The sequence below is a fragment of the Centroberyx gerrardi genome, chromosome 4 (genome assembly GCF_048128805.1).
Source record: "Centroberyx gerrardi isolate f3 chromosome 4, fCenGer3.hap1.cur.20231027, whole genome shotgun sequence".
Classification (NCBI taxonomy): Eukaryota; Metazoa; Chordata; class Actinopteri; order Beryciformes; family Berycidae; genus Centroberyx; species Centroberyx gerrardi.
In genome coordinates, this window is record NC_136000.1 from 29,199,078 (window position 1) to 29,226,295 (window position 27,218).

Consider the following 27,218-nt stretch of genomic DNA (forward strand, 5'->3'; position numbering starts at 1 on the left):
AGCTGTCCTGATATTGATTCTTTTAATGACATGCACTTTGATGCAGTATAAAACTTTTCAGACCGTCTCCTGTCGTGTGAAAATGCTGACATGCTGCTATTTGTGAAGTTCATAGGCAGATCAGGTTTTGTTTCTATGCAGATGATGTGCCATTCTTTTTTACTGGGCCTAACCTACCACACTGTTCTTAATCTGTCAACCTATTCTGAATCAGCAGTTTGGATCATTGATAGCCGATATACCAAAGTAAAGCACTTACACCGGTTATGAAAATTGCTATCAGTGCACCTCTAGTTTGTTTGTATGTGTGTTCTTGTAAATGAAGAAAATCCTCGACGGCTTTTTGCCGGCACTCACTTTGAAAGTAAAACGTGTATGTATGGCGTATGTCCCTTTCACCGAGGTGTGTCAACCCGCAGCCAACACCCCTCCCCTCCATCCCACCTCTCCCTCTCCCAAATAGGTAGCAGCCCTGCCCCAACACTCCCCACCCCCACCTATAACCCCCGCACCCCCTTTCCCTTCCCATCCCCTCCCCCACCCCAACCCTTCCAGTGGACTGTCGGGCTTTTGCCTGCTCTACTCGGCCTGGGCGTCGTAGTTGGCACCGCCCGCCTTCTTCAGCTCCGTGCGGATGTAGTCCTCTTCCAGTTCCCTCAGATCGCTGATCATGAACTCCTTGGCGAAGTTCTGCGGAAACAAAACAAGCATGCGGGGGGGGGGGGTGTCAGGAAATGTGAAGTGTTAACACGCCGCGTGGCGAAAAGGGAGGGATGGGTACATTCAGGGGCACGTCAGTTTACTAAACCTTGAAGTACAGTGTGAACCCGAAGCTAATCATCAATCATCATTTGCCAGCAAAACTTCAAACCACATTTACATCGACTTCTGGGGACAAAGTGGAGAAATGACTGATGACTGGCCAGATATTATTTGGTCAGTGTGATAAATAATTAGATGTAGGTCACCAAATTATCAGCTTAGAGGGAACATTCCTCCTGAATGCTCCTCTGATGTGACTTTTACTTTCAGATATGGCTTCCAAATAAGTTTCTTTTGATTTTTGCTTGATCTTTAAAACATGCAAGATCACATTTGGACTCACTTAAGCCATACTTTGCCATACCCAATTGATGTCCATGAGTACATTTTAGGCAGCCTTAGAGTCTGGGAAAGATGACACAAACTCTGTTCTACCACCATACAGTGTAGGAAAGGTTTAAAGATCTCTCAGTCAGGAGAAAACATTACTGTATATACTATACAGTATGTCCTAATAGCTGTGTTTCCATTCAATTGTCAAGCAAATTTTAAGAAAACTTTTGAAATGTCACAATATGTTATGTTAGATGCCTTTTCATCAGCTGGGTCGAAGCAAATAAATTGGCTTCCTGAATGTCAGATTCACCAGAAACATGGAAAGAGTCTTTCAAGAATTGATCAGTACTGGGCAAGTTATTATTGTTCTTTGGTATCAGTGTCAATTCTTGGTCAAATTTCATGCCATCTGAAGATGAAAACAAAGAAATATTCTAATGCACCAAATAAAACAACAGCCATGATGAACACTTGGGAGAAACAACATGTATGAGATTTCTGGGAATTCGTGATGGACAGACATTTTACAGACAAGTAGTCCAAGGCCACTTTTCAACTGCTGTGTAATTAGACTGAACCAAGCATATGGCATTATGTATTCAACACACGCATTTTGCCATTTTTAGCATAGTTTCTTTTTGGACAAAAAACATTTACTCCTCAAGCAAGTGTAAAATATTTTCATTAAATTAAGGACATATTATTGAATGTTCACCATTTACTTTTAGCTTTTCAAATGTGACATGTCATTATTCGCATAAAAAAAACTGAAGAGCAGAAACTCCTGCATTCAATTCTGGACAACGCAGAGCAGTTCAGCAGCAACTGCACGAAGCGCGCCATAATATGAGAGATAGATAAGTCTACAAACACAATTGATCTTCGTCTTCTAAGACACCACTTGGTAAAATGCTGGTGGCAAAAATGAATATGAATATGATACACATATACAGTAAATGTATTTATGTTTTCTTCATATGCTTTCTCATTTGCAAATATCTTCATATATTTGTAATTTTCATATTATGCATATTTTTCATTACTTTTCTTTGTCTCAGTATGTTCTACTGCTTATTTAGCACACCTTCGTAATGCTGTAGTTCATTTCTTCCTGCTTTTCATTCATATATTTCTACTACTACTGTTGAAATGTTCAGTTGCATTATCTTTAAATACCCCCCCCCCCCCCCCCCCACCCCCACCCCCCCCACCCACCCCCGATTTGCTCCATTCTGATTTACATCCCACTCTCCATGCTGCATCCCATTACTATTTTACTTCTGCACCCACCCATGTTCCCCTTGGGGATCATTACTTCATCTTATTTTATCATCGTAATTATGATGACGACTTTTGGCCGTCATTCGTTTCATCACTGCGTGAGTCACCGACCTGCACGATGTCTTTGACCAGCGTCTTGTCGGTGCTGATCTTGGCACGCTGCAGCCCGCTGACGTTCTCGCCGATCCAGGTGATGAGGGTGAACTTGGCTCGTTTGCTCATGGCGTCCCCCGTCGTGATCCGGATGAACCCGAACAGACGATTATCATCTGATTGGGGAAGGGAGAGAGGGGAGAGACTGAGTAATGCACTGCGGAGGTATGCGTTTGTGAGGCTGAGATTGCAGTGATGTTTCAGCACAAAAAACAAACCACTTTTTTTTTCCCCAATATGCTTTTATACCTAAAACAGGAGAGAGAGAAAGAGAGAGAGGGAGAAAGTAATAGTAGTAACAGTAGCAGAAATAGTAGCAGTAACTGTAGTAGCAGCAGTAGTATTAGCAGTAGCACTAACACTAGTGATCAATGTTAGCTAACAAGGTAAAAAAGTCATTTTTATCTTATTGTGACTTTAAAGCAGAGTGCCCACTGCTCCTCCAGCCCTCCCTTCATCGCCATTTCATTTGTTTTTGTCACAGAAAAGTGAAGATAAACTGTGAAGACTGAGAAGAAACATGACAGAGAAGGATGAGTCAGACTTGAACTCATGCCAGTGGATTGGCATTACCAGGCAAACACAGCAGCCAACTCGGCCATTGCAGCACCATGCAACAGCAAGCCATCATTGACTGAAGATGAATGACTAGATTTGGTGTAAAGGTTATAGTGTCAGGTTAGGATAAGATTGGGCAAAAACACCCAATTAGTATGAAATTGGGTGTTTGTGGCGAGGCCACTGATCAGACATGACTGCTGAGAGTCAAATTGTGAATGTGTGTGTGTGTGTGTGTGTGTGTGTGTGTGTGTGTGTGTGTGTGTGTGATATTTTCTGCTAATCAAACAAACAAACACTAAACACTGGCTGGCCAATATTCACATTGTAATAAAAAGCCAATATAGGCCCCATATATCTAACAGTGTTTGTACTACCTACTATCTGTATGTTTGTCTTTGTGTTCATGGTGTGCTTTGTGTGTCTGGTGCGTCATAAAGTTTCATCATAAAGGGAAAATTTTTATGGTCTGTGGTGTGTGTGTGTGCATGTGTGAGAGAGAGTTTCATTGTTACTCCAAAGAGCATGAACTCAAGTGCAGGGTTTGCTTGTTGTGGCGCCACTGCCCTGGCCGAGGCCCAAAATCCCAAACTGGGGTGAATTGGTGTGTGTTTCGGTGTGTGTGTGTGTGTGTGTGTGTCTGGGATGAGGGGGGTGGCGGAGTATTCAGGTCAATAGACTAAAGGAGTGAGATCTGTTGTGAGGCTTTGCAGTTGCAGCACAACTCTCCCAGCAACCACGTCTTGCTCCATCTTGGAGGTCTGCTGGAGAATTGGCTGTTAGTTAATAATGTCCCAAGTCAGTCTCAAGTCTTGACGCACAAGTCTCAAGTCTAAATGTAGAACAGTAAGTCAAGTCAGAACAAAGCCCAGGAAATATGACAACCAGGCTAGAAAAAGAGAAATACCTGAAAAAGGTTGTTGTGGTGTGGCTGCAGGTCAATTCAGTAACATGTAAAAATTAAGTTTGATGAGGTTAGGGTTAGATTTGTTTCCAAATGTAGGTTAGTGTGACACAGTAAACTGTCTTGTCTTTAGCTCTTTAGTCTCTACTCCAAAACACTCTGAGTTGTAGCTTGAGAAGAGTCAGCTTTAACTAACTCTTAGCTAGGTAACTAGCCAGCAGGCTCATTTAGCAAACTAATGTTTTGGAATGCAACTATTAGGCGCTACTAACACTAGCTAATACTAAATATGTTAGCTAGTGCGCAATTCAAATGTATTACAACAAGACAGTGATGGTTAGCTGACCAAGTTAGCTAGCTAACAAACTGACATCTGAAAACAAAGTCAACCAGCTGTATCAGTGATGAAATAATCAGTTCCCAGCAGAACAGCATAGAAATTAACCATGTCTGTTCAATTCTGTTGAGACGGCCAAGTGGCACGTTAAGCTGTTCTCAGCTATGGTTGCCTAAAGAGCTGAGGACCTCCAATATGGCTGCCAGAGGGTGTGTTACATCACCTTAAAACCCTCTACAGCCTACTGAGTGAATGCACCAATTCTCTGTTCACTCACTCTCTCTCTTTCTCCATGCCTCTGTCTGTTTATCTCTCCCTCTGAGACACACTTTTACTGTCTCTCCCTCGCCATTCATTCATTTCTCAAACTGTCTTCTTCTCCACAGTGTTTGCCGTTGGTGTGTACTCATTACGCAACCATAACACGAGCACAATTCTCATTTGCAGTCTTCCAGATGTTTCCCGTTTCCGTGCAACTGTCCAACACTCTGGGCCATCCTACCTATTGTAGAATAACTGAAGGGCAAAACCCGACCCTGGTCTGTAACACTGACCCCCTTTCCACCTGCATTAACCTGCATCCTGGGTGATGGGATTGTAATCGGATGGAGCAAAAACACGCAAAAACCCAAGAAAGAATGAAGATCCAATCATCCAAACCAGCTGTGGTTGGACGCATTTGGACACATTAACAACAAGGTGCAAATGTAATACGACTCCACAACTCAAACAGGTGGCAGGCAGCTTGGACAGCATCATACTTGTCTAACATGGATTGTCAGGACACTGGTGGATGGGGAACAAGTGAGACGAAATGTTTACCGTCGATTTTAAAGCGGCACTAGGCAAGATTTTTGTGTAAAAATCCATTTGTCTTATCAGGCTAAATCACAAAATGGGGCTGCAACCGAGAACAGCGTCCCATCCTCACTCATTGAGATGCTGTAGATTCTCCCTACTTGCCCAAATTAAATTCTGGTGTCAGTATGGTCACTTCTCCACCCACAGTAAGTGAGGAAATTAAACTTTAAAGTGAAATCCAAAGTGTCTCCTAAACAGCAGTGAGCAGAGAAAGCTGGACTCACCAATGTTAGATCTTTCCCTCTCTTTGTCTCTTTGGTATCTTTGGTATAAAGCGTCACAGACTGGATTTCTGGGTATTGAAGTCCTTAAATTTCAAGCAGTTACCTCTCGCTGCCACTGGGGGCCGCCAACGTGCAAAGCTGCCTAGTGCAGCTTTAAAGGACCTACATTCGCTCGGCTGCAATCTGCATTTCTAGACACAATCGTTAGTACCAGGTGGAACCTTTCCGTGACGTAGCGGTGAACTGACCGAGCCGGTGTTTGTGCATCCGTCTCCCTGCTCCGCTGTTCGGCGTGACCCTGTGCACCCGCGTTATCTTTATTTACCTGTGGGAGCAGCTAATAAAGACTTTCCTGGCACCGCGTCAGAAAACACTGGTCTCAGATCAGACCTGCAGCCCATTAACAACAGCACTCATTGTTTTGAGGCTTATCGGCGCGGTGACAAAAGGACACGGCTAGTTTCGACACCGCCACCCGAGGCAACACACACACACACACACACAGAGTCACCTGATTGAACTGTGACGCACATGCATGTACAGATTCAGATAATGCATGCACACACACACACACAGTCAGCTGATTGAACTATGATGCACATACATATACAGGCACAGCACTCATGCACACACACACACCTCTCCCCTACACCCAAGGTGAATTACCTCTTCTTTGACAATAGATAAACTCCCACTAAATCATTGATTTATGGCGAGGATTTTTTCTTTTTTTTTTACGACCGAACAAAGCCCTTGTCCTCTCTGTCACTGCCACTGCTTGAGGAAGTATGCGAGAGGGAAAATACTGCCACCCCCCCCATCCCACACACACACACACACACACACACCTCCCACCAGACCACTTCCTCTGCCAGACTTCTTCCTGGTCCGTCTGGGACTAGGAACGGTTCTCTTCTTCCCTTTTAAAAAGCGGGTGCTGACACTGCAGCCAAATCAGGCCCCCCCCCCCCCCCTGAAAAAACTGCACTACGACAATGATGATACAGCAAAAAAAAAAAAAGACAAACTGATGCTCGTTTGGTGGGTTTGTCCTGCGTAAGTTGGCTTCATTTTAGAAGGCAAAAGCAGGCAGCTGCTGGAAGGAGATCATCCCTATACGTTCCTAGGTACATGTCCCCTATACATGGGTGTCAGTTGGGGTTTGGCAAGGTGTGGCGCTCCCCATACCTCAGCCTGAGCGAGTCCAGGTCTGATCTTATAGTTTTTATCATTATAATGGAGTGCAAAGATGAGGCAAAAATCACCAGAAATGTATCCGGAAGCTAAGAAAGGACATCCCATCGGCGGAGCGTTCAGGGGCCAAAGTTCCCTCCTGAGCCTCTTGTCTAATAATTTATTACATGGGGGTAAATAAGTCATCAGTCATTCCTCCACTTTATCTGTAGAAATGTAAACAATACAAGCAGGTTTGGAGTTTTTTTTGGGTGGCAAATGATATTAGATGCAGGGACTTTTCCGTTACCTTAGGATCAAGTGGAAGGACGCTCCTGCCGTTTCCTCCTGCGTCGCAGAATCTGTCTATTTTTACATACTGCAGTCGGACCGGCAGTCAAGCCGAGTCCTGCTGCTGATCTACAGTAGAATCACTCATAAGGTGACGATCAGCCTGCATCAGCCCCTCCTACGCTCATTTTTTTTTTTTTTGCTGCTGCGAATGCTGCCTCAGAGTTACAACTTCCCTCCTAAATATGGAAAACAAGCGCGCAGAGAGAGGGAGAGTCAGTCATCTGATACTGTCATTTATTGCAGGCACCAATGGGACAGGTACCAATCGGGGCCTGCTTATAAAGCACACCGGTAATAAATCAGCTATTTCAACACAGGAATGCGAGCCCCGAAACGTTCAGAGGGGGGAAAAAAACACAGAGAGAGAGAGATAGAGAGAGAGAGAGAGAGAGAGAGAGAACAGCCTGGGGCCACTAGCTTTATACACAACAACACCAAGCATCAGGAACAGCCACACCCAACATCTGAGTAGATGCTTTACTCTAGAGGACAGAGGGAGAGAGAGAGGACTAATTACATCTGAGGGCTGGACTGATTTGTTCTTTCTATATCCAGCCTGCACCCATCAGTTATTTCCACTCACTGGGAGTCATTATCGGACAGTTTCTGCTCGACTTTTTGGTGCTTTTTCCTCTCTCTCTCTTTGTGAAGAAACGCTCCATGTACATAGAAATAGTGATAGTCACAGCAGCACTGATCCACTGAAACACACACACACAGTCACACAAGTGCCAAGGCCTAGGTGGAAAAGCAATACAGTTTGAAGCAGACTAACATTTTCCCCATCATAATTCAAGCACAAAACTTAGGAATCAAAGCCTAATGCAGCCATAATAGGCCTTTCCTATGGGGTTCACACTGTGTACAACTATTTCAGAAGAGATTACAATGCATTCCATACAGTATGAACTGTAAAGTTTTTTTACAGTGTAGTTACAGTGCTGAGGGCCAGTGGGTGACAGAGCAGAAAGAGTCTTAAAAGATTAGTGTCCTGGCAAGTCAAGCTGGGAGGCGTATAGAGGCCATTTAACAAGTGCAGAGATGTGGCACGCAGGCCACACACACACACACACACACCACACCACAACACAAAACTGGGCTTGGCAGCAGCCCGGAAACAAGTTTTACACCTACTCATTACAGTGGTTATGCATATGTTAGCATGGTGGTTCCACTACAGTGTGTGTGTGTGTGTGTGTGTGTGTGTGTGTGTGTGTGTAAGAGGGAATCAGGGCCCTTACCTGTGCACTGACTCTTGAATTCGTCATAGTCAGTCCCTTGTCCCGCAGGCACGATCATGGAGCCGTCGTATTTAAAAGCAGCCCTGGAAGATGGAGAACAGACTGTGCATTAATCGGAGGCATTAATCCATTCACGATCCAATCTTATGATCTGTTGCTGCACGACAATCTCATCATACCAGCTGCGTTTTTTTGCAAAGCCATAGGTAATAAAATGCCATAGGCCCAAATATGCAAGGTGTCAGGCTGTGTGTGCCAGCCCGTACATACGTGTCACTACTGTACCCCTTTGGATACAGGACAAAGGAAATTACTTCTGCCCCGCTGGGCCCGATAACAGTGCAGCCTGTGGCCACTAAATGGCCAGAATACCGAGCAGCTAAAATCGGGAAGAGTGGGAGATTGAATGAAAGGCTGGGTGTGTGTTGGACACCTATCGCTACAGAGCTAGAGACTCGTATCCTGGCTTCAAATACCGAGCGTGAAAATATCCAGGGTGGTCTCGGTCGCAGACTTAGCCCCCGATATGTGCCGTTCTATCGTGTATGGAGAGCGCGCACGCAGAATTTCCATTCAAAAATCGGGCAGTTTAAAGTTGCCTTGCGTATCGGCCACAGTACACACCCCAAAAAACATGACTCAAGGAATTTTCTGAGGCCTAAGGAGCACCTCTTCAATTCGGCATACATCCAATTCGCCAAGCGGCACTTGTTTCAATAGCATTTCAACTTTTAGAATAGGTCCGCCTTTATTCCCAGAGTCGTATCCAGCAAAAATGCACCCTGGTGGGCGGCAGCGAGCAGTGTGAACCCATTCTAAAAAAAATGATTTTTGTCGTAATAAGTGTTGCTTGTTGGATTTGATGTATGCCGAATTGAAGAGCGGCTCCTAATGGTTCGGAAAAGGCCTTGGCTCACATTTTATGACATGCGTACTTTGTCGTTAAGCAAAGCAATATTAAATGGCCAGATTTTTAAATAGAGTTTGAATACAGCGGCACGTATTGGGGCTAGCTCGTAGACCTGACGAGGCACTCACCAATTGATCTCCGTGTTATCGTCTCTGACTTGGTTGTAAGCTTCTCTGCAAGCCTCTTTATCGATTTTGGTTGTCATTTTTCGGACCGGTTGGAGTCAGATAGTCGAAGTGAACAGTGTTTCAGTCTGGACCAGTAACACAGCAGCTATGCCGTTAACACAATAGAGAACTCTAGCTGTTATACAATAGGCTTCACTCTCAAATCACGACCACCGCACTAGAGCAACCGAGCCGGTCGGACCGTTTCTCTTAACGGAAAATAATGTCTCTTCTTCTCACAGCTCGGTTCATTTCCTGGATATTGCTAGTTTATGGGCGTTGGTGATGTTAGTCAATCAGGTTGCCGGCAGACAGACAGAGAAGTCCCCCCAGACGCAGGATTCACCTCCTCCCAATGAATGGACAACGCTATAGGGGACCAGTGTCAAGTTAACCAGAATATACAAAGAGAGCTTCCGGTCAAAATCTTCCAAAATAAAACCCTTAGTGAAGACCACATGTTGCAGGTATTTTTGAGCAGTGTTAGGCTGTAACACACTGTAGTCATGTTATTAGTTTCCCCAGTAACAAGTAGTATTACGAATTACCTTTTCAAATTCTATGATAATGCTACAGTTACCAGTCTTTTGTTATCACTACATCGCTCCCCATCCCCTAAGATGTTTTATTAGAAGAAATAGTTGATGTTCTCTCAGTTGCCGCTGGCAAACACTGAGCTAGCCTAGATGAAAAATGTCTGAAAAGTAATCGGATGAGTAGTGCAACGAATTACCACTCCCAAGGAGTAAGAAGTAAAACAATATTACTTTTGAAATGAGTAACAAATAATTTTTTTGAGTAATGTGCAGTACGAAAGTGAACATAAAGGAACATTTCTGATGAAGAATCCGTAGTTAATGAAAATACAAATGTTTTGTTTCCCCTACTTATCGTTTTAGTTTGACGTGGCGAGCTTTTATTTTGAAGTCAAAACCAAGTATTTTCCGGTGTTACTCTGGCTAACTCTCGTAGCTTGACTCGGATCAATGTGGAGGGACGTGGGCATTAAATCCACCCTTTTTCTATTGTCTTTTTTACTGCATTATCTCGCCACCTTGCGGTCCATTAACAGTCCATCAATTTTCAGAGGAACAAAAGCCGCTACAGCCCTGTTGCTGCAGTCACCTGACGGCAGCCCAGGGCTACATGATGCCAAATGACACAATTATTGCCACAAATTAAAATTCAGACGACGAAATAGCTATGTGCAATTCTGCAATGAGGCTTAAAAGGCTTTCTGTGTGTGTATGAATCATGAAAACATTGTAACTTCTATTTTAAATCGATAACCATATGCTCCGGCTGCATTTTCTTATGAGCCATAAAAATGCTTGAGAAGTAATATTAAATAAAAATACTAGTAATGTGAATGATATCAGTCATAATGTATGCAAGAAATATGAAAACATAGTTGTCTTTATCTCAAAAGGACTTGAAAATATTAATAGGCTCTGGAATGTGTAGTTACGTATATTATGTTTTAATGTTTGAATACATTCACGCCTGTATGTGAGAAATATCCTTATATCCATCCTGAAGTTCAGAACAGCTGAATTATCGTGTTGGTGTTGAACAGCACCAAAACGTTTTGTAACGTCGCCACTCTTGAATGGCTTCCCCATCCTCGAGCAGCTTGTGATTGGTCGGCTTTACAGCTGATTTTGGGATTTCCTGGATGGTGTTTGTGGAGCCAGCTGCGTCAAGCTAGCCAGAGTAAGTCAGAACACGACCGGATGTGAAAGCGAGTCTGCCTTCAAGATAAAAGCCTAAAATGTATTGCTTGGTAAAAAAAAAAAAAAAAAAAAAAAAAAAACATTAAAAAAAAGAATGATGATGAAAGTTTTGAGTGGCAAGGAATAGTTTGGAAAAAATAAAACATCAATGTAGTTTCATTCACTATAGCGTCCTCTTTAAACATACTCTTTATTTTCACATTGGTTCTTTGTATTGCTCAAAAAAACGCTGTAACATACTGTCACTGTGGGAAAATGTAAACTTTTCAGTAACAATGAAAAACAGCCTTGTTTTTAATTTGACTAAGTTAGTCAAATCCATTACTTTGAGTAAAAATTTTAGAAGCCGTAGAGGACCGTGTAATATTTAAATTAAAGTTAAAACATGAAAACCCCTAAAACTAGAGTTCTGAAGTGTTGCCAGGTGGCAGTGAATGAGCAGGGGATTAGTGTGTAGCTTACCCCACAATGGTGTTTTTGAACGTTTTTCTGTTTTTGCAAAGAATATCAATTGTATTTTAACTTACTACAGATTGCCTCTTAAATATACGTTAAATTTCACGTTCCTACCTTACTCAGAAACGTTCCAACCGGATTGCCAATAAGGGTTTTCTTTTGGAAAATCTTAACCGGAAGTTCTATTGTTTACCCTGGTTAGCTTACCACTGATGCTACAGCCAAACACATTGTATAGATCTGTCTAACTGGCATTTGCAAGGATATATATATCTAGGAAGAGGATGTCCATGTGGTAAAATGACATTTTGTTGGGAAGAGTCGCGTTTGCGTCGTCGTCGAGAGTAAAAAGCGTCGCGTCTCGGTCGTTTTCCTCCCAAAACTGCTGCTTGTTGTTGCTGTTGTTTGCTAAGCTGCGGTAACAAGATGCCGTTGACTGTATTACAGTGTAACGAGATGCCTTCCCCTCGACCCTGCGTCTAAATGTAAGGACTTGTCAGCTTTAGAAAGTCAGAAAGTGGCAGCCTAGGGTCAAGAACTTTACTAGCTAATGTTAGTAGTTTGTCATTTGTCTGTTTAACTCCGTGTGTGTGTGTGCGTGCGGGCGCGCGCGTGTGTGTTGTACTTCTATCCATATGTGGACCAAATATTCTCACAAAGAGACAAAGATTGAGAAAGTCCTCCAAAGTGAGGACATTTCGGCCGGTCCTCACTTCTACAAAGGGCTAGTTTAGGATTAGAACTTGTGTTTAGGGTTAAGAATTAGAATTGGGTTTAGGTTACAGTAAAGGTAAAGATTAGTTTGGGGTTATGACTTGGGTTTAGGGTTAATGCTGGGATTAGGTTAGAGTAAGGGTTAAGATCAGGCATGTAGTGGAGAAGATTCAAGGTTAAGGGAATTAATGTAGTCAAAGGAAAGGTCCTCACAAGTATAGTCATACATGTGTGTGTGTGTGTGTCCTTTTAGATGATGCCAACTTGAGAGGACATAATGGACAACGGCAAGCCGAGCCGTGTGTCTCGGCCACAGCGGATCAGTGAATCATCCCAGGTCAGTTAGATCTAAGACTAGACTTTGGCTCATAGGGAGATACAATGTACTGTATCTACTGATGCTATTTGTATATGGTACTTGTATAGGTCATCATAATAAGCGCATTAACCGATATGAACCCCACCTAGGTGTTCCGCTGGGTGGAGCAGGCCGCGGCGCTGCTGCAGGGCCTCAATGAGCAGCGGCAGCACGGCCTGCTGTGCGACGTGGTGCTGGTGGCCGACGAGCAGCGGGTCCCCGCCCACCGGGCCCTGCTGGCCGTCTCCAGCCCCTACTTCCACGCCATGTTCACCCTGGGCATGAGGGAGGAGCGCCAGGCTGAGGTGGGTACGGCTGTATGTGTGTGTGTGTGTGTGTGTGTGTGTTCCCACCAGCCATGGAATTCCTGGAATATCATGGAGTTTAGAGAGGTGTATTTCAGACGGGGAAAGTCAGGGAATCTGATCAGTTCAGTTCTAATGTCACCCTCTCTCTCTCTCTCTCTCTCTCTCTCTCTTTCTCTCTCTGTCAGTGTGTGTGTGTGTTGACTATTGACTCAGCTGGTGGGGGCAAACAATGATGATATTCAGTAATACACATGGCAACCTCAGCCATTGTCATTGACTCCCGCACATAAGATCCCACCTCTCCAACCTCTATTTTTAGAGACAACATTAACAAACCAGGAAGGAAGAACATTTTTAGGTCATGGAAGCTCTCTGACATTGAAAGGTTATGGAATTGTAGATCAGGGCCACAGTGAGAACCCGGCTTTCTTTGTCTCCCTGTCTGTCTCTCTGCCTCTCTGTAAATTATTAAAAATAAATCCATTAAAATAACTCACTCTCTCGTGACAGGTGTTCTCTTGGCCGGAGCATACAGAGATTATCATGCATCAACACACATATTCTCTACCTGTCTCTAGGTGGAGCTGGTTGGGACTTCCTACATCGGTCTGAAGGCTGTGGTGGACTTTCTGTACAGCGGAGAGCTGCCATTGGACGGAGGAAACATCGACTATGTGCTGGAGGCTGCCCACCTGCTGCAGGTAAAGAAACTGTCTTCTAGGTACTGTCTGCTGAGCACCTTTGGGTGCTTCTGTTAAGTGTACAGGGCAGCAAGTTTTTCGCTGATCGGTCAAAAGTGCATCCTCCCTCTCAAGTTTCATCAAAATCGAACAAGTGGTGTCTGACATATTGTTAGATATTGCGATATCGTTCTTTTCTATAATCTTTTCTGTCACTGTTTTCTGTTAACTTTATGTTATGAAAACCGATATTAAAAAGATTTTCTGTTGACGGACTGACTTCAGGTGTGGCGCGTGGTGGATTTCTGCTGCCAGTACCTGGAGAGGGAGGTGAGCGAGGACAACTACCTGTACCTGCAGGAGCTGGCCCTCCTCTACAGCCTGGAGCGGCTCGACGCCTTCATCGACCGCTTCATCCTCCAGCGCTTCGCCACGCTCTCGTTCACCCCGGACTTCCTTCGCGACATCCCTTTACACAAACTCACCTCCTACCTCTCCAGCGGCCAGGTAATGCGAACACTTCACATAGACTGCGTTGTTTATATGTTACAGGTGTCAGTCATGCGGGGAAGGACTATATCTTTCTCTCAGAGTGAGCCCTCTATTGCAATATTTTCCGTGGTATCAAATATCACCATGTGTTGCTTAGATCAGTGATTCTCTTTTTCATATCAAGCACCCCTAATTTAGTCCACATTAGAGCCACAGACCCCCATTTGATGAGATTTTGTCTCTCGGGGACCAAATCTGAGAATATTTTTATTGTCAGATATGATTTTGTCCAGAATTCCAAGACTATCTGTATTGTAGGTAGAGAGATAACAGTGAAACTATGATCAAAATAGTCATTCTTCTACATTGTCTAATTGTGTTAACTTATTATTAATGAAATAATGGGGAAGTTTAACAATTCATCAGTTTGCTGGAGACCCCCTGGCCCTCAAGGACGCCTGGTGGTCCCCGGACCCCACGTTGAGAACCACTGGCTTAGATCAAGAGTTCTCTATTATCAGATTAATAATAGACAGACAACAAACTCATGGTAACTGTGTGGTTTATGTCAAAATGTCCTTCATGTACAGAGATAAAAGCAAAAAGGAGATGGCATGGCAGAAGGTCAGCTAGATTAGTTGGATTTTCGGGTAAGATTTGTTTAAAATGTTTAGCTGCTTTTTATACAGTGGCTTGCGTTCTGTTGTGTCAATTGGTGTCATCAAACATTCTTCCACGTTGTCATGCCAGTCTTGCAAGCGAGGCTTCCTGTGTGAATGTGGTCAATGCTGTGATGAGCGTTACAGATGCCAGTGTATTCTTGTCAGGGTTGAAAAGCCTCTGAAACAGCACTTAGACCATCATGGGACACTAAAACTCTCCATTGAATCCCACACAAATAAAGTTATTTGAGGGTTAGCAGCTCCTTAAGGCAGGGTGACCCACCACACCTATTGAAAGGAGGGAAACCCTGGGATAGTTCCATACCTTTTTAACTGAAGAATTAATTTACAAAAAACATGATTTTATAATTAAATGAATGGTTAGGGAAAGTGGGAAACGGGTGGGGGTGTAAGATCATAAAAGGGCACAGTAAATAATGTCAGATCTCTTCTCATGCCGTCAGGTTCAGCACGACAGCGAGCAGGCCTTGCTCCAGGCCGCCCTCCAGTGGCTCAGCCAGTGTCCCAACCGGCCGGCCCACGCCCGGCAGCTCCTCTCCCACATCCGCTTCCCTCTGATGCCGGTGGAGGACCTGGCCGGCCGGGTGCTGCCCGCCGTGAGGGCCCTGCTGCCGGAGGAGGCCGGCTGCGAGGCCCTGGTGGAGGAGGCGCTGGCCTACCACGCCAGGCCCAGCGCCCAGCCGCTGCTGCAGACCGGACGCACCACGCTGAGGGGGGGAGTGGAGCGGCTGCTGCTGGTCGGAGGGGAGGTACTGATGGGTGATGGATCACCATGATGATGATAGCTTTACTTTTGGAAATATCATCAAGTCAGTTGAGGGAGCATTTAAAGAGTAACTAAACCCCATACCCAAATCTGTGGTGAAATGCAGGGTACTGAGCTGGCCATCTGCTATTGGCTGATCTTTGGTGCAAGGTGATGTCACCTTCTATAGTGTAACAGGTGGTGACATCACCTGACACGAGAGATCAGCCTATAGCAGATGGCCAGTTCAGTACCCTGCATTTCACCATTAGGTGTCAGGCTTCACCACAGATTTGGGTTTGGGGTTTAGTTACTCTTTAATCTGCTATATATTTCATAATTGATCTCCCAAAAGGTTTTACCTGTGGATGGAACGGTTACTGTGACTATAAATAAAGTAATCATCCTCTTGATTTTTTGTACCCCTCTCTGTTAGAAAAGTGTTTCATCAGAGCCATTTTGAAAATAGAGTGTATTCAAATGTCTTAATATTACCTAGATGAAGATGAAGGAATTTTACACAGTTTTCAGACCCAAACTCATGTACTTTGAACTAATTTTGTAGCTTTGTAAAAATTCAAGTGAGTGAATACTTTTGTAGCCTCGGTATGTTAATCACACAGAGGTGACAAAAGACACTTTAAACTCAGCAAAAGTGCCAATTCACCTTGCTCTCACATAATCTGACTCCCGTCTTTAACTCTAAAGGTGTCGGAGCGTGGCGAGGAGCTGAGCGCCAACGTCTGCGGGCTGGACAGCGAAGCTGGGAGCTGGGAGGTGGAGACCCAGCTCCCGGCCCAGCGGAGCCACCACTGCCTGGCCGTGCTGGGGGGGTTTATCTACACCGCCGGGGGCAGCTCGTCCCGGGACAACGGCGGTGACGCCGCCTGTAACCTGCTGTACCGATACGACCCCCGCCACAACCAGTGGACCAAGGTACCGTACCGGGACGCACCGGAAAGGCCGTTCCCTCTAAAATCAAAAACAGAATATAAAGATGAGAAAAATTCTGAAAATATTGAGATACATGCAGTATATAATGAAGGAGACAGAGTATGTGAATATGAAGAAAATACAGAAGGCCGATACATGTACAGAAAGTGTAGACCTACGTAATAAACTATTCGCTTTCTCAAATATATTTAATTTACAGGTGTGAATATGTGCAGATTTGAAGATGTACATTACCATCTGTTCAGTTTACTTTAGATGGAGGAAAATATGTACAGGAAAAGTGACCAAATGGTGCATAAAGCTCATTTAGGATATCCATGAGAAACTATCCCACAGTTTGTTTTGTACAGCAGGGTAGACACTCCCAAAATCGTTAAAGGAGTGAAGGAAGTTCCCCACCTCTCCAGCTACCATTATGTATTCTATCATCATTTCTCACTTCCCCTTTCTTAATCATGTTTGTTTAACAGTTACAAAGATCTAAGAGCAATGATAGCGTGATGTGCTTCCAGGGTGCTTCAATGAACCAGCGGCGTGTGGATTTCTACCTGGGTGCGGTGGGGGAGTGCCTGATCGCCGTGGGTGGGAGGAACGACACCGGGGCTTTATCCTCCGCAGAGGTTTATTGCCCTGCTGAGGACTGCTGGTCCTACATAGCAGGGCTGCCCAGGTAGGAACGCAGCTGAAAGAAGAACTAAACCCCAAACCCAAATCTGTGGTGAAGCCTGACATCTAATGGTGAAAAGTAGGGTACTGAACTGGCCGTCTGCTATTGGCTGGTCTTTGGTGCCACGTGATGTCACCTTCTATAGAATACAACAGGTGGTGACATCACCTGCCACCAAATATCAGCCAATAGCAGATGGCCAGTTCAGCACACTGCTTTTCACCATTAGATGTCAGGCTTTACACAGATTTGGGTTTGGGGTTTAGTTACTCTTTAAAGTAATAAACCACAACATTTTCATATAACGAAATGTCCGTTTTGCTACACTCTTATCGTCGATTGATATAACACACAACATGTGAAACATGTTTTGTTTTCATTATATCTACTGTAATAAACAAAATTGGACTACCTGTCACTACACATTTAATTTCCAGGAGTTTTTTTTTTTATTATACTGCCCTTTAATCATTTTTGCAACTTTTATAAGCTATGTTCAATCAGAAATAGTATGTTTTTGCCAGCTTTTGTTTGTTAAAGTCCCCATGAAATTAACTCCCATTACTTTTACTGTCTGGAAAACAGAGTATCTTTAATAGTGACCTCATCCTGCACCAGTAGGTGTAAAATAAAAATTGTGACCAATAAAACCATCACAGATTTTTGAACAATCCCGCCCCTCCACCCCTCCGCCCCTCCCATCAAATAAAACTGCCTTTCTCTCCTGACTGATATTGCATTGCTTTACACTTTTGAGTGATCCCTCACCTCGTTATGTCCTGGCCCAACATCCTGTTTAACAGGAAATACATCAGATCAAGGAAGTAAAGACGCCATTTCATGGGTCTTTAAATTGGTCTTAAAATCAATTCCAGGTATTGCTAAAAAGGTCTTAAAAAGTGTTAAATTTGGCTTTGTCTTAACTAGGTTTACTTATGGCCACGCTGGGACGGTCCACCACGGTGTGGTCTACATCTCCGGCGGTCACGACTATCAGATCGGCCCGTACCGCCGAGACGTCCTGAGCTATGACCCTTCGCGGGGTGGCGACGCCTGGGTGGAGCGCCAGGCCATGTCTCAGGCCCGGGGCTGGCACTGCATGGCCTCCCTGGGCCACCTCATCTACGCCATCGGGGGCAGCGACGATCGCGAGGACACAGCCGAGCGCTTCGACATCCTGCAGGTGGAGTCCTTCGACCCGCACGCCGAGCAGTGGACCCGGGTGACGCCGCTGCTGCTGCCCAACAGCGAGGCGGGGGTGGGGGTCTGGGCGGGGAGGATCTATGTGCTGGGCGGCTACAGCTGGGAGAGCATGGTGTTCTCCAGAGCCACCCAGGTGTACGACCCTGACAAGGGCCAGTGGTCCAAAGGGCCCGACCTGCCCAAACGCATCGCCGGGGCCTCGGCGTGCGTCTGCACCGTGAGGCCCTCGCCTCCGTCGCCCTCTCCTGAGAAGAAGAAGATGGGACACGCTGGGAAAGGAAGGCCACATCCCACTTGAAGAGAATGACAGGATTTTTCTGTTCGCCCCAAAAACGGATGCTAAGCAAGGCCTGGCTTCTGGCTAAAACAGAGCCTCAAACTGTTCCCATACAAAATCTTTAATAGGAGGAAAAAAGAGATTTTGGAGGCCCTGCAGCATCACAGCACAATGGAGATGATGAGCAATAATGCCAATCACCATATTTCTGTGACATACAACACCTGATAAAGAGTACATAAAAGAAAACTATATCATTTGATTAACATTGTGTGTACTTCATATAGTGTTAACAGTGTTCACAACCAGTTTATCTTTGAACAGCATAGAGTTAAAATCCTCATTTTAGCTCCAGGGTTGACTCCCTTGAAGAAGTAAATGAGGATAAAAGCAGTGGCGTTGACATTGTCTAACAACAGCATACATTTTAACAACTGCCAACAGTCCCTGACATACAGAACTGCATTAATTTAAATCATTATTCCATGTTTATAGACAGATTTCTACTAATTTGATGACTGAAAAGCCTATCTGTATGCCATGTGACACACTGAAACACAAACCCTCACAGAGAAACTGAATCTGTAACATGCTTTTAACATTTTTTCTCAAGGTTCATCCAGCAAAGCCCACTTTACACATACAGTGTGTATGTATGGAAACTGTACTTTGATGTGCTCTGTATTGTATATTGTAATAAAACATGCAATGTGTTTAAAAATAAATTTTTGGTCCATTTGATATTACGAAGTCGTAACTTGGGCGATCATAAATGAGTTACCATTAAAACAAACAATGGGACAATTGTGATTTTGCAGAGGGAAAAAGAGGGTTTTATTCATGACAGAAAAACATTAGAAAAATTAAGCTTTTCTGTGTCCAGGGAAACAAAAAAGGAACATATGAGTAGTCTTATATTTGTTGGTCACATTCATTACATTCACGCTGCCTTCAGGTTTTTAACTGTCATCATTTTCACATTGCATAGTTAATTATTAGGCCTACTGTTTAAGGTAAACAAGTCATTGGTGCAATACAGTGTGTGCCATAAGTAGATTTCAAAACATCCGGCTGATGTTTGCAGTATAAAGGTAGATCCATCTCTCTCTCTCTCTTCTCTCCTTTGGCGGTCTCATTCAAAGGGGTAGTATGGATGAGACTTGATTCTGAGGGACAGAACCACAACAGAGTTAGTCTATAATACAGAGACAGTTGGGCGGTATGGTGCCAGAGAGCATAATCAATTCAATTAGCAGTGCGAATGAAGCTTTGACTTGCATATTACTATATAGCGAAGGCTTCATTTCAGCAAGATCTGTTAAAGGTGCATTAAGTAAGATTGACCATAATACATCTACAGCTCCAGCTTGTACTCTGTTTTCGAACCAAAACTCCCCACTCATTGGAGTTTCAAGACACTCATCCCTGACCCTATGGCTCATAAAAGCCATTCCCAACCCTTGTAAAAGTCATTAAACATAAATTTGAATATAGCAGCGCCTGGCAGGTCCATTACACAATAAACTAAGGATGTGTATTGTCTTACTGGTCGAGGACACAGGCCTTCCATCCTCGGTCCAGTCCTCTCAGTGCTCTCATGTCTTCTTCAGTCAGTCTGAAGTCAAAGATCTGCACAAAACACCACCAGCTGATTGTCTTCATCACAGCACAGACAGATTTTCATAGGGAGGGTTTCACAGTTGACCAATGGGAGATTGTCCCATTGGTCAACCCACAAAGTGATGAGGACATAGACACCAATATCATTCACTGGTCCCCAGTAGATCGTTGGTGCTCCATGTCCACGTATAATCACTATAGCTAGGGAAAAAGCAATGACTATTTCTAAAGAAGTCATGTAAATTTGACTTCTGCAAAACTTAGCATGGAGCCTACTATCACTCAGTATAATATATGCTAACTGTTAGCGTGGAGCACAAGTGACCAGTGAACGCCAATGACCCACCGGGGACACGTGTGATTTTGGTGATTATGGTGTCATCAACAATGCCGATTTTCAGCAGCTAAGATATGCTATGCAATCTTTCACATTTCATATGCATTCATTTTTGCTGTGTGTTGTGCTTTTTGATACAAAAGTTTACAAAAGTCAGACAAAAGTACAAGCGCTAAGCACAAACATAATCAGAGGGCTTGTTCTTCGAACCGAAGTTGTGAACTCTGAACTCTGTTGGGCAACAGCTGCATGTAGGCTGTGTGGGAGGAAGTAGCGCTGGCACAGTTTCCCTAAAACACCTTTGTACTGCAAAGTTGGCCTTTGTTCCCTGATAAGTCAGTGGAACAAAGCTGATTCTCGTGCCAGGATGCTTTTGGGAAACCTGCTGCAGGCTAGATAGGTCAGAGGAAGAAATTAATGCTGACTAATGAACATACCAAAAGCAAGAGAGGAAGGAGTGCGAGAGAGCTTAAGAGAGTAAAGGGCAGTTTATAGTACAGCGATTTATGATCGTCACCACCGGCGATGATCATATTCTATCGTCAGTCGCAATGACATGTTGTTTATACTAAGAGTGAGCCTGAAGAGGGAGAAAGAGAAAGAGGATGAAGAGAGACAGCACAGAGAGTGAGAGAAAGCTTTCACCTTTGTGTTTTCGAGGATGTGATGAGGTCTGTCGCTTTTGGGGATAACTGAAATGCCCTGCTGCACATGGTACCTCAGCAATACCTGGGGGGAAAATCACTTTTACTGACACAGGTGCACAGACACATACACAGACACAAACACACACACACACACACAAACTCTGACCTGTGCAGGGCTTCGTCTGTGTTTCTTAGCTATATCTCCTATGACTGGGTCCTGCAGGAGCTTGTGTGGATCAGTGTCTCCTCTGAAACTAGACAGGCAGGATATAAAGACCAGAGGATCAAGGATTGTAAAGTCACATGAATCAGATAGACCTGAAGGGTAGTTTTAAGGGTATTTCTAGCTCATATTCTTTCAGTAAAGATTTATGTTTCTTCAAGCTGCCTCAAAAAACACCAACCTTTTCCAACCAGTCCAGCAACATGCTGAACTGTGCTGAAATCTCCCCTAACATGCTCTGAATTTCATTAGACTGCCTTTTATTGAACTAAAACTTCAGTCAAAGAGGAGTCAAAGAGGAGTCAAAGAGGCCTATGCAGTATGGCAAGATTTTGGCACACTCCCATGTGATTTATCTAAGGGCATGTTCACACCAGGTACATTTTGAGCCTTTTACTCAAACTCCAGCATTTACTCCTTTAGTTTGGCACGCCATGCCATTCAAACTCATTTGGAACCAAATGACAATACTGCCTGAAAATGCAGGTGTCAGTTCTCTTCCAAGAGAACTGTGGTACGGTTTGGTAGGAGTGAGAACGTAATCCAACTACCAACTACAGGAAACAACCCCAAAATACAAGGGTTTATGGGTAGAAGAAGAGATGGATGTTGACATCTGATAGCCAGCAGTTCCTCATGCTTGGAGGAACTTCATGTTCTTAACTTGTATGAACACCAGGAAAGGTAAATTACAGCAAAGAGTATAAATAAGGCCATCATGCTTAGCTGAAGTTACATTGACCGGAAATAGATTTCATTTCTTTAAAATCTAACTTGGCAGGACGACAAGTTACCAAAACTTCAATAAACAAGCTACTTGTGAGTCATGTGACTTTTGTTTGGAAGCCCTGGTTCACTTGTAACTAGGCAGTGGGAACCTAAATTAACCAAATACAAAAATGCTACAAAGTAAACTTTGAACCCTGGGTGTGATTACACTCTAATTTTACAACATCTACAGGAGTGTCCAGTTGCAGGGACTTAGAATTTCAAAAGTTTTAAAACATTAATAAGTGAGTGATGCTGTGTGTCTGGCTCACAGCTCCGGGGGTCTTGCAGGCGAGCCGAAGGGGCTGTAGGCGGTGAGGGCGATGTTCTTGGATTTACAGAACTCTATCAGCTCCGTCTGCACCAGGTAGGGATGCAGCTCCACCTATAGGCGAGTCAAAACCAAACAAAAGGTGAGAATGCATGGATGCTGATCTAGACAGTTTTGTAATTTCCCTAACCATGATTAAAGTTAGGAGGAGCAGTTGGAGCTGAGCCACTTTCAAGAACGTTGGCATTGAACTGAATAAATACGCAGTACCTGATTGACAGCAGGCGGGATCCTGCACAGAGCGAGAAGTCTCTCCAGCTGGAGGATGCTGAAGTTGGACACACCGATGCTCTTCACCTTCCCTGAGGCCTGCAGGGCTTCCATCCCCTGCAACAAACAGCAGACACATTGAAAACACGCATACAACACACTCTACAATACTGAAATATCTTCAACGGGAGCAAGCAAGAGGCAAGAGAGATGAACGAGAGATGTGTTCTTACCCTCCATACATCTAGATAGTCGACGTCAGAAGTCAGCATCTCTCCGTCTTTCTTCGGGAAAAGCTCATCACCCATTTTCTGGGGAGAAATTTGAAAAACACTCAAAGAGGCAATGTCTTTGCTCCATTGCAAAGATCCTGAGACAGAATTTAGAACCAAATTTGAGTTCAACGCATGAGTCCAGCTGGATTATTTGGCAGTTCCATTAGACCCCATTCAAAGATTTGCTAATGAAGAGCATTTCTCGCTAGCCTGGGCTGAGGTACTCTAGCCGCCAGCTAAGGGGGAGGTAAAAGTCCTGTTTCTGGTTATCTTTTTCTTGAAGCTGCGGACAGCCATAATATACTCATCAGGAACATCGAAGAGTGTGATCTACAGCTTTGTTGCAGTATTTTGGATGTGTTATCAGTATTCCCAACCTTTAGACCGACAGGGAAATGCACCAGGTAGAGGTCCAGGTAGTCCAGCTGGAGGTCGCTCAGGGACTTGTCCAGGCACAGAGGGATGTCCTCTGGGGCATGATGGGTACACCACAACTAGGAAAGGCACAGGATAGGGAAGTTCACAGTGGGTCACTGAGACACTGACAGGGTAAAACATCTGGCCAAGAGATGCACTGAACGTGGATCTAAGACGGGATATATGGTATGGCATAGAAAGAACTGGTTAGCAGGGAGGAACCTCTTCTATATGGGTTTTATACAGCACCAGAAAGTGTTTTTTTAGGCTTGTACCACAGCAGAACCCTTTATGGTGAATTCAAGAACCCTTTTAGAAAGGTTCTCTAGAGCACCATGGTTCTACACAGGACCTATACGGTGCTGGAAAGACCCATTTAAGAATGCGCGAAATGCTCCAAACCAGCAGTATTAAACATCTAAGAACCATACTGGATTATTTATTCTGATTTGCCATTTCTTATTTGAACCAATCAGAGGGTTCTTTGAGTCATTACAGCTCTATATAAAACCGCTATACCCTAACCAAAGAGGCCTTGAAGAACCCTCACCTTGCTGACGATGAACATGTCCTGGCGCCTGATGATGCTCTGCTGCATCTTGGAGCGGAGGGCCTTGCCGATCTCCACCTCGTTGCAGTAGCTGTAGGCCGTGTCTATGTGGCGGTAGCCCGCCGCAATGGCCGTCTCTACCGCCCCCTGGACTGAGGTGTGGGGCAGGTGGGATGACTGCAACATGTAGAAATCATTTTTTAAACATCAATATTATTATCATTGTCAAATTAACTGAGATACTTTGGTATGATGGCTGTCAATAAATGAGACCATGGTGGAGACGATTGGTTGCCTGTATCGTCTCCTGTTAGTGTTTCTCAAAATTAAGACTACATTTCCCATAAACCCTCTTGCTTCCTGTGCCCTCTCCTTTCCATCTCCTTCCATCATCTGCCATTGCCAGAAACACAACAAAGCTTTAGCGATTTTGCTCTGGAAGAACAGCGCCCTCTTCCTGTTTTGTGCCATAAAGCAATCTAGCAGATTTCCCGCCAAATCTGACCCAGTGTTGCACAATATAAAATGCAGTGTAGAGGCCACTAGAGGCTGCCAGTCTTCACAGTGATGGTCTCATTTGTTTCTACTAATTTTACTAACATCTCAAATTAATGTAGTAATAATTTATTGATGTTAAAATGCTACACGTAGCACCTAAAAATAAGATAAGATACATTTACTGCTCCTGCAGGGACAAACTATCAAAGACACATCAAACTCTATTAGATAAAGACACATACATCATGGAAAAAAGACCATACAATCAGTCCCTATAAATTAATAATTTCACTTATTAATTCCTCTTGGGGATGACGCAACATTAGCAGCACAGCACCAAGGTTATAAACGGTCCATCTATGATTTGGCTACATGTGTAGGTTTCAATACATTGTCAATTAATACAAGATAAAATTTCAGCTACATCAGAAACAGGTTATGAATCTGCACCAAGTTGTGCATGAGTCTATATAAATTGTGCTACTGTGTTGACACTTTGATATTTGGATTGAATCTTCTTTGTATCCATTGTTTTTATATAGCATGTTTTATGGTGTGTATGGTTGTAAGACAAAGAGACCCAAAGAAAAAAGACCAAGAGAAGTTAAAGGGGCCTTATTATTATCATCAAAATTTCCTGTATCTATGTACACATATGATCAAAGATGTTTAATGTAGATATTGTTAAAAATCAATTTGTTTGAGTCGTTAAATTTCAAGTTTTTGTGTTTTCAAAAATCCATCTGTATTTACACAAAGTTTCAGACTAATTCCAGTAAACGCATCACACCTGGACTCTTTCCTGATTGGCTCCCCTTGCTAAAACCTTGCTAAAATCCCTCCAGTCAGGCCAGTTTGCAGCATTTGATCATACACCCGCATCCGCAAATCCTCCACTCAGCAGGTTTACCACATTTGAATTAGAGGAGCTGCTGCTGTCGACCAATCAGAGTCCAGTATTTTGACTGTTCTACCTGTGAGGACTTTTGTCTTCGAATTCATCCATAAATACTCTTTTAACTAAACTACAATTATTTGCAAAACATCACAAGGAACATTATTCTTATCCTGAACCAAATTATACATAAAAACAAAATAATGAAAACTGAACAATATGGGACCTTTAAGGTAAAAAGAGTGTGTTTTTAGGCTACCTTCCATGTCCCCAGACCCAGTGTGGGCATTTGTGTGCCGTCATTCAGCTCTATGGTCCTGGCAACCTGTGTGTCCTCCTCCATGAGGTGTGTTTCGGCGACAAGCAGGAGACCTTCAGCCCTTTGACAACACACACACTCACACACTCTCGTACCTTTCCTCTTCCTCTTTTTCCTCTCAAACCAGCTGCAAACTACTTTGCGTCGAGGCCCTTCCTTCCTTCCTTTTTCTTTACTCTCTATCTCTCTTCTTTTTCACTCTGTTTCTCTCTTTCTCTCTCTCCCTCCCTCTCTCTTCTGTCTTATCGGGCTAGTAGTTAATAATTGGACAACGCACAAAGTACTTCACCACCATTTAGTATTTATGTGTACACTCAGTAACTGAGGGCCATCGCACAGGGAGGGAGGAGCGAGTTGTAAAGGTCACTTTTCTCATAGGGGCAGCACACACACACACACACACACACACACACACACAGGCACACAGGCACACACACGGGCAGGGCCACTTGCAATGAGGAGAAAAAAATGTTATGCAAATGTTAGCCTCAGTGCTTAAATCTGTTGTCATAGTTCCTGAGTGTGGTACACCAGTTCAACATAAGGTGGTGATATAGTATCACTGTACTGTGTAGTTGCAGTACAAGTAGATTTATGGGAAAATAAAAAAGTCACATTCTAATTAGGTGATAAGTACAAATCATGTGTGAAACCCTAAAAACAGGATTCTTATTTCTTTTTAAGCTTGATTGATTGATTGATTCATTCATTATTCATTCATTCAAGGGAAAGATAACTTTTTTTCAGTTCCCTTCTGTTACAGTCTTAAGAGGCAACAGATTCGCAGCACCCCCATCCCACCTTCACTGCTCTGTTTTTCTTCCTTCACCAGCTCCATACAGTAACGGTGCTTTCATGACATCATGGCCCATACAGTATAAACCGTGACGTTTTACATAACTTTGGTTTAGAGGGTGGTCTCACGTGTTTTTGTGTAGTATTTGTCAAGGCTGTGTGTAAGAGACAGGGTAGAAATTAGATTATCAAGCAAAACAGTAACGTCCAAAAGAATATTCATACTCCTGGCTGGCGATTTTAGGGTTTCAAGATTTGATAAAACATATATTTGTTACTGTCATGCTTTAAATTTTTGTGATAAATGCATTTTTCTTGTAATATAATGTGTATTTGCAGCTTCTACGCTCCTACCAATCAAGTAAAATAGCCTGGAAATGGAAAATAATTAGAATTATGTAACAGGGGGTTGCAAGGGGGTATCCTTCTTTTTAGGGGATGCAGGCCAAAAACGGTGGAGAAAACACGTGTAAGCTTGTAGAGAAAAACTTAAGCTCCATGCTCACTCACTGATTCAATATCACTTTTGCATTTGATTTTGTCAACATTTCAGCAACATCGGACTGTTTTTGCTGAATGCTATACTGCAGAAATGCTGTTACGGAGCAACAGTCCAAACCTGTGTGCTACCACATGTACTCCCATTCGACACGCGACTCCCCTTGAAAACTGAGTTACATAAGTTTATGGAGGAACCCCAGGTCAGTAAGGGTCACATCCAACAGGCTGGGTAGAGTGTACGGTACATGTATATAGTCATGTGTGTGCAGTCATGGAATAAGAATAATAGGCCTACACATGG

The 27,218-nt window shown here is 43.7% G+C and overlaps 3 protein-coding genes across 3 annotated transcripts; 1 reads left to right on the forward strand and 2 right to left on the reverse strand.

The window, feature by feature from the left end:
* Nucleotides 1-540: 540 nt before the first annotated feature.
* Nucleotides 541-9,607, reverse strand: cotl1 (coactosin-like F-actin binding protein 1). Its single transcript, XM_071911264.2, has 4 exons — nt 9,223-9,607; nt 8,185-8,267; nt 2,491-2,648; nt 541-690 (listed from the first exon to the last, which is right to left on the reverse strand). The coding sequence occupies exons 1-4, from the start codon at nt 9,297-9,299 to the stop codon at nt 580-582; spliced, it is 429 nt and encodes a 142-aa protein (XP_071767365.1). The 5' UTR covers nt 9,300-9,607; the 3' UTR covers nt 541-579.
* A 2,062-nt stretch (nt 9,608-11,669) lies between these two features.
* klhl36 (kelch-like family member 36) lies at nt 11,670-19,238 on the forward strand. The gene is made up of 9 exons (XM_071911247.2): nt 11,670-11,935; nt 12,418-12,501; nt 12,633-12,827; nt 13,409-13,531; nt 13,796-14,017; nt 15,129-15,434; nt 16,139-16,366; nt 16,897-17,054; nt 17,979-19,238. The coding sequence occupies exons 2-9, from the start codon at nt 12,442-12,444 to the stop codon at nt 18,550-18,552; spliced, it is 1,866 nt and encodes a 621-aa protein (XP_071767348.1). The 5' UTR covers nt 11,670-11,935; nt 12,418-12,441; the 3' UTR covers nt 18,553-19,238.
* Nucleotides 19,239-19,368: 130 nt separating this feature from the next.
* Nucleotides 19,369-25,787, reverse strand: LOC139921087 (aldo-keto reductase family 1 member B1). The gene is made up of 10 exons (XM_071911243.2): nt 25,562-25,787; nt 23,910-24,086; nt 23,320-23,436; nt 22,901-22,978; nt 22,668-22,784; nt 22,399-22,511; nt 21,302-21,389; nt 21,134-21,217; nt 20,078-20,160; nt 19,369-19,697 (listed from the first exon to the last, which is right to left on the reverse strand). The coding sequence occupies exons 1-10, from the start codon at nt 25,643-25,645 to the stop codon at nt 19,664-19,666; spliced, it is 975 nt and encodes a 324-aa protein (XP_071767344.1). The 5' UTR covers nt 25,646-25,787; the 3' UTR covers nt 19,369-19,663.
* Between the last annotated feature and the right edge of the window lie 1,431 nt (nt 25,788-27,218).

Coding starts and splice junctions, on each gene's coding strand:
- cotl1 (XM_071911264.2), bottom strand. CDS start 9,299: ATGACAACCAAAATCGATAAAGAGGCTTGCAGAGAAGCTTACAACCAA. Junction 8,268..9,222: donor GATAACACGGAGATCAATTG/GTGAGTGCCTCG, acceptor TCCATCTTCCAG/GGCTGCTTTTAAATACGACG. Junction 2,649..8,184: donor ATTCAAGAGTCAGTGCACAG/GTAAGGGCCCTG, acceptor TTCCCCAATCAG/ATGATAATCGTCTGTTCGGG.
- klhl36 (XM_071911247.2), top strand. CDS start 12,442: ATGGACAACGGCAAGCCGAGCCGTGTGTCTCGGCCACAGCGGATCAGT. Junction 13,532..13,795: donor AGGCTGCCCACCTGCTGCAG/GTAAAGAAACTG, acceptor GACTGACTTCAG/GTGTGGCGCGTGGTGGATTT. Junction 14,018..15,128: donor CCTACCTCTCCAGCGGCCAG/GTAATGCGAACA, acceptor TCATGCCGTCAG/GTTCAGCACGACAGCGAGCA.
- LOC139921087 (XM_071911243.2), bottom strand. CDS start 25,645: ATGGAGGAGGACACACAGGTTGCCAGGACCATAGAGCTGAATGACGGC. Junction 22,979..23,319: donor ATTTCCCTGTCGGTCTAAAG/GTTGGGAATACT, acceptor ATTTCTCCCCAG/AAAATGGGTGATGAGCTTTT. Junction 21,390..22,398: donor CCTGCAAGACCCCCGGAGCT/GTGAGCCAGACA, acceptor CTGCCTGTCTAG/TTTCAGAGGAGACACTGATC.